The 12,778-nt window shown below is 38.2% G+C and overlaps 1 protein-coding gene across 6 annotated transcripts in view; it reads right to left on the reverse strand.

Annotated features, from left to right (window-relative positions):
* Positions 1–9,310: 9,310 nt before the first annotated feature.
* Positions 9,311–12,778, reverse strand: part of patj (PATJ crumbs cell polarity complex component) — a 316,611-nt gene continuing 313,143 nt past the window's right edge. For all 6 annotated transcript variants that reach the window (XM_073063053.1, XM_073063055.1, XM_073063054.1 and 3 more), the window contains one exon: positions 9,311–12,215. In XM_073063053.1, the coding sequence (XP_072919154.1) occupies positions 12,069–12,215 (147 nt within the window). In that variant the 3' untranslated portion in view covers positions 9,311–12,068. The remainder of the gene's footprint in view (positions 12,216–12,778) is intronic.

Consider the following 12,778-nt stretch of genomic DNA (forward strand, 5'->3'; position numbering starts at 1 on the left):
GTTCTTTTCCAAAAGTATCATCTCTCCTCTGCTGGGTAAACAAAAAGTCTCTGAACAAATTTTCCAGGGTGGGTTCAGAGGTGGTGCCACTTGAAGGCCCTTCTGCTTCTGGTCTGAGTTTGATCCTGGGTTGAAGTTCTTCCTCCTCTGAAGTCTCCACTACTTCCCCAGCATCTGCTTCATTTTTCGCCTCAGGAGGATTCCTGACTTGGGATTGCAATCCCACTCTCCCCTGGGTTAAGCGCACCCCTCTGCAACTGGCCATCCCATCATTGCCACCATATGTTAGATACAGGGGTTGTGAACAAAGGAGAAATGGCTGGAGTCACTTAGCACTTTAGCGCAAGGGTGCTTATTAGGTGTGACAAAAATCAAACTTAAAAATTAGTGAAAATAGTGAAAAGAATAATGCCAATATTTAAAAAAATGATATATACAAGAGAACACAATAATAGCTCCATATTTATTCTTACCCAGTGTGAACTCTTAGCAGTCCCTCTTTCTCTCTTACTGAGGGTGATGAACTCCGATTATTAGGCATAGGACATGCCATCTTTAATTATCAACAAAGTTAACTGAAGACTTCACATAAATTAGAATATGATGCACCCCATAATGTAGTTACAATCATGTTACAAAATAAATACAAGTATCTACATTAAATTCAGTATACAAACAACATGTAGACATTTACGCATCCTATTACTAAGGAAGTGGAATCTTCTGCCATGTACAGGCCATGTAAAGCCAGCCTGAGCATAGCAGCTCAGTTTGGGACCCTGCAGATACCACGTGACCACAGGGAAATGCTAGTGTGAACTTAATCAAGTTCAAATAAAGAATGAAATCAGACCAAACCTTGTGTCTGGCTCTGAGCATTTGTAACAATGCGGGTTGAAAACAGTGGGTTAGTTATGAGAATATACTGGGGAAGACATTGAAGTGTGTTATGACAGCGGAATGACATGTTTGTGTGTGAGTGAATGTGCATGTGTAAGGATTGCATTTAGCAAGTGTTCTCCATCACAGTTAGCATTAGCAAGGACCAGGACACACTGCAGTTTGTCTATTACCACAACAGATCCACAGCAAATGCAGTCTTACTGGCTCACACTCGGCCTTGGATCACCTGTACAACAGCAATACATACATCAGAATGCTGCTTATCAATTACAACTTGGAGTTCAACACCATCTTTCACTCTGTACTTATCAACAAGCTTCAAAATCTAGCTCTCTGTACCCCTCTGCAACTGGATCCTCAACTCTGTCATTGGGAAACCACAGTCATTGTGGATTGGTGTTAACACCTCCTCATCGCTGACAATCAACGTAGGTGCACCTCAAGGCTGCATGCTTAGTCCACTGCTCTACTCTCATGACTATGTGGTTAAGCACACCTCAAATGTCATCTATAAATTTGCTGATGAAACCACTCTTGTTGGCAGTATTTCAGATGGCAATGAGGAGGGATATATGAGTTGGATAGATCAGCTAGTTGAGTGGTGTTGCAACATCAACCTCATAATTAGCATAAGCAAGACAGAAACACTTACTGTGGAATTCAGGAGAACACAAGTGAGTCCTCATTGAGGAATTAGCGGTGGAAAATGTGAGCAGCTTCCAGTTCCAGGACGTCAACATTTAAGCGGATCAAATATGGGGCCAACACATTAATGCAATCACAAAGAAGGCTTGCTAGTAGCTATACCTGTACTTCATTAGGAGTTGGAGGAGATTTCGTATGTCACCAAAGACTCTCAAAAATTTCAACTGCTGTACAATGGAAAGCATTCTGACTGTATGCATCACCGTTTGGTACAGAGGCTCCAATGGTCAGGATCGAAAGAGGCTGCAGAGGCCTGTAGGCTCAGCCAGTTCCATCATGGGCACAACCCTCCCCTCCATATATCTAGAAGAGACAGTATTTCAAGAAAACAGCACCCATCCTTGAGCATGCCCTCTTCTCATTACTACCATCAGGGAGGAGGTATAGGAGCCTGAAGACTCACACTCAAAATTTAGGAACAGCTTCTTCCAATTTGCCAGATTTCAGAATGGTCCGTGAACAATACTTGTTATTTCTGTTTCACACTATTTATTTATTTGCTTGTCACAACCTTTTATGTCTTGCAGCAAAACATCAAATTTCATGACATTTCAATGAGAATAAGCTTGATTTTGATATTTAGCTGCATCATTACTAGATATTTTACTGATGAAAATTTTCACAAGTGAATGTCAAAAACTGTTTTCTGAAATCCAGTTTGCTGCATACTACAAAATTTCATGTAACAGGTTAACAAGACAATGCAGATGAGGTAGAGTATGTAACACCCTAAGGTTCTGCCTGGTCAATTAGAATTTCAGTTCAAGGGGAATTCGGCAGAATAAGACTCACCTCATGCAAGTTAATTTATTTTTGTAATATTTGCATGCCCATAACACATTTAAAATAAAATTGCACAGATTTGCTCATCATCCAGTTAATAACTGAGCAAATTTAACTTGAAGCCAACCTGAAAGAATGGCAACTCTGTATGCAGCTCCAGAGGGAATCTTCAAATACATTCCTGTTTCGGACTTTCACAGCTGAAATCTATTTGTCACGGTCATTGGTACTTCAGTAAGCAACATTGTTTTAAGAAATTTTTAAAAAGCTATCAATTTTCAAAATTGGAGGACTCCCAACTGTAGATCATCAAGGTAGCATGTGCAGTTTTCAATTTAAGAAAACACAGCCACCAAGCTGGGCTGTAAGTAAAATTGAAGTGCAGGGCCCTGAGGCCCCCAGTATCTAACATCTTCCTGGCTAATGTACACCCAGGTGAATAGAACTGAAAACCTCAGAGCTAGATTGCAGTACCAGAGGGCGACAGTGACTGCTGTGTAGAAACAAGGCACACCCCCAGCACTCCAGCCCAAGGGCTTAGCCTTCTATTGCTTAGACCTGACAGCAGCATCAGGTAAAGACAGTGGTGGTGGTGCATCAGGTAAAGACAGTGGTGGTGGTGCTTGCCTCATAATTAACTCATCATGGTGCACCAAAATGGTGGACTTGTTTCAATCTTGTTCTCTTGATCTGAAACATCTGGCAGGGAAGTGTCATCCAGTCTATCTGTCCCCCACCATTCCTGTAGCAATGTACATTCCATCTCAGACCGGCACGGGAGGAGCTGAGCAGTCGTGAGAAAGTGCACCCTTATGCCTTTTTGACTATTGTGGGGAACGGAAGATGTCTCTAACCTATTACCCCACGTAACCTTTGGAACCGGAGGAGCCAACAAACTTGACCACTGTTACACCACTATCAAAAACTCTTACTGTGTCATACCACGTCTGCACTTTTAAAAGCTCCATCACCTGACTATACTTCTACTCCCAGTGTACTAGCAAAGACTGTAGACTGCAGTACCAAAGATAAGGACTGCAAAGGTATGACAGAATAGTGCTTACAGGTCTACTTTGAATCAGTGGAATAATAGACCATATTCAGGTTTTCATCTTTGGATCTCAATGGATATGCTACAGTTGTCACCGACTTCATCAAGAACTGTGTGGATGAGTGTGTCTTCAAGAACTTACCAGACATACACAAAACAGAAGCCGTGGATGAAGCAGAGGATTTGCAATATGCCACTGGTAGATCAGGGGCATTCAAGATGAATGATCTAGAAGACCAGGTACGATCTCCTTTAGGCTATCTTAAGAGCGAGAAAGCGATTCTGAGTGAAGTTGGAGATGGAACTTGATATACAGTACATCATCTATGGCAGGGTTTACAGGCCATTACTTCCTACAAGGCAAACCCTAACATCATAAATGGCTGTGATGCTTCACTCCTTAGTGAGCTGAACACCTTTCATGCATACTTTGAAAGGGAGAATAGAACTATAACTGTGTGAATCTCTGCATCATCTCGCAACTCTGATATCTGTCTCAGCGTTCATCTTATAAGAGGTGTACTCTCGCAAGGCATCAGGCCCCAGGTGGTGTTTCTGGCAGGGCATTGAAATCATGTGCCAACCAACTGGCTGGAGTGTACAAGGAAATCTTCAATCTCTCCTGCTGCAGTCAGAGTTCCCACCTACTTCAAATGGCATCTATCATGCCGGCACCCAAGAATGTCAGGATCAGCTGCTTCAACTCATATCTCCTGTGATGAAGTGCTTTGAGTGTTTGGTCATGACTAGAACTAATTCCTGCCTGAGCGAGGACCTGGACCTACTGCATATTGCCTGCCACCACAATAGCTCTACAGCAGATGCAATCCCACTGGCTCTCCACTTGGCCTTGGATCACCTGGACAACAGCAGTAACTACGTCAGACTGCTGTTATTGATTACAGCTCAGCATTCAACACCATCATCCCCTCAGTATTAGTCATCAAGCTTTAAAACCTGGTCCTCTATACCTCTTTCTACAACTGGATCCTTTGCATCCTCATCGGGAGACCACAGTCAGTGCAGATTGGAAATAGCATATCCTCCTCTCTGTTGGATTAGGGTGTAGAATTCTTACTTTTCTTGTAGTTTAACTTTCCAATGCATACTTGTATTTTTATATAATCAGTCAGTGGTCAATTTATTAGGTACACCTGTACACCTGCTTGTTAATGCAAGTATCTAGTCAATCAATCACGTGGCAACAACTCAATGCATAACAATATTCAAACATGGCCAGTTGTTGTTCAGCCTAAACATCAGAATGGGTAAGAAATGTGATGTAAGCAACTTTGACCGTGGAATGGTTATTGGTGCCATTTGGGGTGCTTTGTGTACGGCAGAGACTGCTGATCTCAGGGATTTTCACACATATCCTCTAGAGTTTACAAAGAATGGTGTGAAAAACTAAAAAACATTCCGTCAGAGGCAGTTGTATGGACGAAGATGCTTTGTTCAAGGGAGAGGTCAGCAGAGAATGGTTCAAGCTAAAAGGCGACTTCAACTCAAATAACCACACATTATGAAAGTGGTGTGCAGAACAGCATCTCTGAACACACGATGTGTCGAAGTTGGAAGCAGATGGGCTACAGCAGCGGAAGATCACAAAGACCGCTATACCTAGTAAACTGGCCACTAAGTGTATATGTGTAATTGATCAGTGAATTTTCCAATAATGATAGTGTAGCTCCTTCTACATTTTTCTAGAAGCTTCTTAGTCTTTCTCTAGTAGGTGTCACACCATTTGAATCAGAATCAGCTTTAATATCACTGGGACAGATCGTGAAATAAGTTGTCTAACGGCAATTGTAAACTACAATACACAAAAACACTATAAATTACAATTAAAAAAATAAAAAATAGTACATGCACTGTTCCCTCTAGGGTGCGCAGTAACTGAGATGTCCCCACAAACATAGCTTTGTTGCCATGCAGCAGGAGTTTTCTTTTAAATAATATTAAAATAATTTTGAAATTATGTTAATATAATTATGAAGTTTGTTAATATACAGTAATTGCAAAATGTCCTGTAATTATGTGTTAATGAATATAATCCATAAATATTCTAAATAATACGCGTACCACAACCATTTCTTTGAAACATTTTAGAGCTTTAACGTATCTAAATAGTCAGTGTTTCAAATTACAATGCAAATTGTAACAATAAACACAGAATGGAAGTCGGTAGCTCATTATTAATAAACGGGCATCCTACTGAACACCAGCGCTGTCTAGTCAAAACTTTCATTTTTGCTATTGTGCTTGTCAGTTGTTTTGATTGCCTGACATCATTTACTTGTGTTGTAGGTTATGGTTTGTGTTTGTTTGATGTGCATATTCCAAATAAACTTTTAAAGTGTCGCATAGTGTTCAGGTCAAGTAAAATCTTCCTGCTCAGAGTAATGGTTGGTCCGTGCATCTAAAAATAATTAGAGGGAACGTTGTGTACATTGGTTCATTGTCCATTCAGAGCATGTTTACATAAAACACAGCATTGAAAATGGCCTGTTTTTATAGAATGTTTCATTTTGAATTTTACACCTGTCTGTACACTTTCTGCTTTAGGCTTCTGTTTTTCACTTACATACGTTTAAGTTCCTACTGCAGCCTTTAGTCCATTCTGGAGCATTTGGCAGCTACAGTGTTATTTCTGAGACCTGAAGACTTCAGCCATGGATTCTCAGACTGCTGTCATGGAAACCTGGCATGGCGCTGCCTTTTCCAGCATGAAAAGACATGGTAACTGGTTACTGAGAGCCATCTGTTAGGGCTAATCTGATAAAATTACATCTTCTTTTTCACAGATCAGTGGCTTGGAAGCAATGCACCAACATGATGGCATTCTCCTTCAGAATACCAGATCTGTCCTTAAAGAAATGATGACTGCAAAGCATCAGAGATAAGTACCAGCATGCAGTGAATCAGTAACACCTCTACTCACACCTCTCCATGGAGGAATACTCTGCCCTTGGTCATTTTCAAAAACTTAATGCTCAGCAAGTAACCTATCTCTAATGGTAGCATTAATAGAATCTATGCTTTAAGGCAATTTAGCCAAAGGGCTATGTCTTTGGTCATGGTGATTAACAATATTTTACTTACCCACGCAGCTGGTGCCCATGCAGTCCTTTCTGCTTTTGGTTCCTCAGCAGATGTCAATGCAGAATTATTTACTTAATAGGACAATAGGGTTAGGCTTACAAAATATAAACATCAGATGAAAAATGTGATACAGAACCAATCTTCTACTGAATGTCATCTAGATACCAAACTAAATGACAGGAAGAGTTGCATGATTTCAGTCGGGCTATTGGTGGCAATTTAACAGTACTGAGCAAAGGGTGTAGGAGGGGGTTGTGGGGCTTGGAAGCAGGTATTAAAGTTGTTCAGTGCTGTGTGTTCATCAGCCAACATAGTGCAAGTAAGTGATCACTGGCTACACTGAAAACTGGGCTAAATCGTGACGCTTATTGATCAAATAACTAAGGAAGGTTTAAAAAAGTTGCATTTGTTGAAAATTTGATATTAAAGTATTGAAACACTCAGCTGGTTAGGTAAAAGAAACAGAGTTAATGTATTAGATTTTTAATGTTTTAATCTTTGGATCCTTGTGATTTCTCAATGTGGTAAGTTACAGGGCTTTGCACAGTAACAACCGAAAGGTCTAGAAGATGTATCTAGATCATTCACGACTGTCCTTTGACTGCAGAATCATTCAGAACTATAAAATAGGCCAAAAAGGACAATGGGATTATGTACATGTGCTGCACTGCTTGCCCATTTAGAAGAAAAAAAGTCGCTGAGAAACATTAACCCAATCTCTGTTTTTATTTTCAACTACTGATGTTGCTTCTTTTAACCTTGGAGCCTTAGCAGTTGTTTTAAAGTAACATGTGTCACTTGACCCATTGAAAACATCACTTCTTGACTCTTTGAGGCAAATTTTTATATTACCAGTTCTTCATACATTATAGGATTCAATTTAAGGGTACATCCAGACTCAGTTTTCCTGATTGTTGTCTTAAATACATTCTGCACAGATCACATGGTCCACGTGAACCTTACAATTCTTAGAACCACATATCACCACAATCTCTCCAACATCCATATTGTCATCTCTAAACATGAAGTGTTTGCACATGAACCCTATCCTGCAGTCTGATCCTCTAAAACAAGTGTTTTGATGTACGCTTCGTTTCAATTACCTTTCTTAATATCTTGATGAATTCATTTTGGGTAATGACTTCATGCCATAAGGAAATTTGTATATGAGGGATGATTGATAAGTTCATGGCCTAAGGTAGAAGGAGTCAATTTTAGAAAACCTAGCATATTTATTTTCCAACATAGTCCCCTCCTACATGTACACACTTGGTCCAGCAGTCGTGGAGCATACGGATCCCTTCTTTGTAGAAGTGGTCCACAGCAGGGGTAATTGATATGTTTGTGGCCTAAGGTAGAAGGAGGTGAGCTATTAACATCAAACTTTCTGCATTATCAAAGAGTTGAATTGCATGTGCATGTAACGAGAGCATCTTGGACCTCCAAGTGGTCCACAGCAGGGGTGATTGATAGTTTGTGGCCTAAGGTAGAAGGAGATGAGTTATACAGCTCTAGTTACATGCATGTGTAGTTCAACTCCTTGAGTGAAAATGCAACAAGTTTGAAGTTAATAACTCATCTCCTTCTACCTTAGGCCACAAACTTATCAATCACCCCATGCTGTAGACCACTTCTGGAGGTCCAAGCCACCAAATTCTACAAAGAAGGGATCCGTATGCTCCATGACCGCTGGACTAAGTGTGTAAATGTAGGAAAAATAAATGTGCTAGGTTTTCTAAAATGGACTCCTTCTACCCTAGGCCCCGAACTTATCAATCAAACCTCGTATGTATAAGTCTCCCAATATCTTCAATGTTTATTTTATCAGCATGTAATTATGTGTATGTTTGGCAGGTCACTGAATTGGCTCAGACCAATTCAGCACACATCTCCTGCACTATTGATGAAGAACATTGTTCATTGGCTGCAACTTCTTTAAGGGTTTCCTTATAATCCCCAAAAGCTTGTTTTCCTATTTTTGATACAGCAAAAGATGGATATTGCCTAAGGACTTGGACAGTTTTAACCAGTACTGCAAGCTATTCAAGTTTGTTCAACTAGTCTAGTTCAACCTTCAGTGAGTTTGATGCCAATCCTCGGTTGCAGTAATTTGGCTTATTGTACATGTGAGGTTTACATGCCTTAATGCCAATATATAGTATTTTATAGAGATATGGATATTGCCCTAGACACTGGTTTATGATCTTAAGTTTGTAACTTTCCACAATCTCCAAAGGTGCTACATCAGAGCCATTTGTCAAACTCTGTATTAATTCACAAATGAAATATTTTATATTTCAAGTCATTTAGGAGATCTTCTGGAACAGAACATCTGTCTTGACTTTCTCCCTATCATGCAGATTGCTCTCTTATGATCTGATCTAAATTAATGCTCAGCTCCATTTTACCTTGCAATGATTTCAATATTATCATTCGCTCTGCCATGCATTTTGATCTATTCGAAGTAATGGGTGCCCAAGGCTTACCATAGAACTCAAAGGTCCCAGATTAGGTCTAAACTAACATCTTGTCTCAACAACAAATCTATACATTGACTTTAATTTGCCTGTGTAAAAGTCTAAACTTAAGTATTGTTGATTCCAACCTGCATATTCATGTTACCTCAGCTCACCTTACCATGTAGTTGTTCACAGTGATCGATAACTTTGCTTCTTCAAACCACTTTGATTCCTTGATAATTTTACAATTGTGCCTTTGTGTGTTCTTAGTGCAATAACTTGCAGAATAATGCAAGAGAAGCAGGAAGAGATCTAAAACTTCTCTCTAGTTTATTCAAGGTTCATAATTAATCCTTGCACATGTGCACAATGATACATACACAATCAAAAACATCAAACACTGACATAAAACTTAATTAAATTACACATAGAACTAAACTAATATCCACTGTCTAATCTCATACACAAAGAATAACCATCAAGTGAGATATGCTTGATCTGTGGGATCACAGCCTAGCAAGAGCAATAATTTTGGAGAGGAGGGGGTAAAGTTGGACTAGGAGGTAATTAAAAACAGAAAGCACACATACTGTAACTCTTTATAATGTCCTGAAAGGTTCTGAGTTGAAGAAGTTACAATTGAATTAACTTTCAGAACATCAACTCACATATCAACAAATTTCCTTCACTTTCCATAAAACTATCTCGTATTTACACTGAAATGAAATAAAATTCAAAACACCACTTATCAGAAACAATTATTGCATTAAACAAATTGATCTGGTAAACTATTTTTGCAATATTACAGTATATCTCCCAAATTTATTATTTTTGTCAAAATTTATAATTAAATGTGTAAGTGAATATGCAAAAATTGTTCAGGCAAAAACTTATTTTGAGATGTAGATTTGAGTGGGAACAAGAGGTGATATTCACCACCACAAAGAATCATGTAGACACAAGAGATGTGAATGTATTATAATGTGTTTCATTAAAATGGAAGCAACATGAATTCCCATAGCAAAATAGATATTTTTTTACTCTATCTTTCTGTGTCACTTCTTTAAATCACAAAAGAGTTCCTTATATTTATGTGACAAAATATGGCACTAACCTTTGCTGTTATAGTTTTGAATAAATATTACTAACATCCTACCTGAACTTCTCATTCAAGTCCACTCTTAGAAATGCTTGAGCTGGGAATAATGGACCACATGCTTGAAAGTGCGATTCCTGTACAATAAGCTCCTAATTTCAGTCGTTTGTCCTGAACATTGTAAATAGAGAGCCAAAGGCACAATGCAGTGAGTCTGCCGAAGGAGATAAGTGAGGCTAAAATGGCCCCAGGCTGTATGATACTGGAATACTTAATGTGACCACAGGCATAATCTGTTTATTTTCCAAAAAAATACTTCACATATGCCAACTTAGAAAAGCAGAAACTGATCAAATTCCCAAAAGGTTGTTAGCTTAAGAACAAAGGTGACATGTAAAAAGCAAAGAGAGTGGACTGGTCCACAGATTGGTCATTACCCACGAAACATTCAACCCAATATTACTACAGTAGACATAAGTCAAAAGACGAAAATGAATCTCAGGGTTGCACATGGTGACATATATGTACTTTGATAATAAATTGACTTTGAAATTTGAAGTAGCAATCAGCACCTACATGATTAAATCATTTCAAGTTTGTAGTTACTAAGGGCACTAAAAAATTCCTGATGGACATTATGAAATAGTTGATTTTTGATATGAATTGTGCTGCATTTAGTGAGGCTCTATGCCTAATGTGATTGAGATTGTGCATTTTTAATAATTTAGATAAAGCTCTAACCCCATTTATTTTTATTTGAAATATGATGATTTAACAAATGCAAAGATAATAACTCTCAAATAGATAGAGTTGATCCATTCTCAACAGGGAATATCTACCTTATCTCAGAAAGGCAGCTGCAACCAAAAATTCAAAAATCTTCCTATGATACAATTCTGAAATAAAGATAGAAAATAATGGAAAATCACAACAGGTTGGACAGAAAGATAGAGTTAACATTTCAGATCTGAAATCTTCATCTGATGTAGAAAGAGAGAAAAAAGTCTGTTTTCATTTGCAAAGAGGATAGCATAGGGTGGAGAAGACAAAAAGAAAAAAAGGAAGATATTCCCTTTTAATTTAGGAGCCAATGGACATGACTTCCCACAATGAGTTAGAAGAGAGGATCATGAACCCATTTTCAATATACTTTTTAACCATAAGGTCACAGACAACTAAAGTGAGAAAATAACGGCTGATTGGTTCCAGGCCTGTTTTCTGACTAGCTCATATTGCCAATCTATAATACCTGTTGAAAAGGTTAAGTTAAAGCCTGTAAGTTCCTAGAAAATGAGTTAAAGTAGATAAATGGCATGTAAGATATTTTCTCTAAGCACTTAGAAATATTCAACAATGAAAGCAGTTATTTTTAAATTTCATGAGACTCAACATGCTTTCATATTGTAAATATAAGCAATTCATTACCATGACAAGGAATTTTAAAAAATTCAAACACAAGTCACAATCAGGATCTGAAAAGATCAAAATAAATTGTTCAAAGAACATAGTACACAGTGAAAAAGAGTAGTAAAATCAATTAATTAAATCCGTATGGATTCTACAAAGATCGGGTAATCTGTTCAAACAGATCATTGCCACAACTATGAAGACCAAAATCTATATCCAATGTCAGGCTCAGGCACTCCAGAGTCAGCAATTTACTGTAACAACATGGTATACAATATGAAAGCACTTAGTGAGATTTCTCAAGAAGCTGCAGCTGGGTAAGATTAATAGGCAGTTTTTTCCGCAAGTCCAAAGCACAGTGATTGACACTCAGTAGTTTGGTTATTCCTCCCTTCAACAGAGCATCACTGACTAATACTACAATGCAATAAAAGAAAAGAAAATCAGGTCCAAAGTCAGACAATCATAGTTTAATTACATTCTTGCTTTTGGCAATGCAACATCATTTCCTGGCAGAATTTAAACAGATATCTCAGGATTAATCATGGCCACATTGTAATCTTCATGACAACACTGTTAACGTTACAGTTCCTTTTTGCTTTTTCAGAATAGCGACAGCCTGTTCATGTGTGACGCCTTCCAAACTTTCCCCATTTACTGCTAAAATCTGATCACCTCGCTTTAACCGGTTGTCATCTGTTGCTGCTCCCTGCAAAAGGCCAACAGTAAAAAAAATCAATAAGATGTAAGTTCCTTTTAGTCTGGAACAAATTATTAGAGTGGGGTGATAGGATGCTAGTTCCGATAGATGTATTAATCTGGTTATAAAAACTCTTAAGAAAATTAAATTATTGAATGAGATGCAACTGAAATTTTAACAATGTTCCATAACTGCTGCTAAACAACTACTCTAGCATTGAAAAGGTAAATGTTTGAGGGGTCAAATTCCCTTTGAATAATTATTTCAAACTACCATTATTGTTTAAACAATGTCAAAGATTCAGTAGTCTCAAAGTGTGAAATTTTTTCTTACTTCCATTCTGAGCAGCCAATTCCTTATTGTGAGGTTACGACCCCTAGTGCTGAATATCCCAGCAAGGAATAGGCCAAGGCTCTTTAATTTCTTCTCAGATGACAAACCCTCATTCAAATTATTGACATTTGTTTTCAGTATTAGCTCCACAGATAGAGTATTTAAAATTTCCTCCATATCAAAAATCAATCCCTCTTTTAGGTTAGACTATATAAAAATAAAAATCAATCTTAACCGTA

This window comes from Hemitrygon akajei, chromosome 12 (genome assembly GCF_048418815.1).
Source record: "Hemitrygon akajei chromosome 12, sHemAka1.3, whole genome shotgun sequence".
NCBI lineage: Eukaryota > Metazoa > Chordata > Chondrichthyes > Myliobatiformes > Dasyatidae > Hemitrygon > Hemitrygon akajei.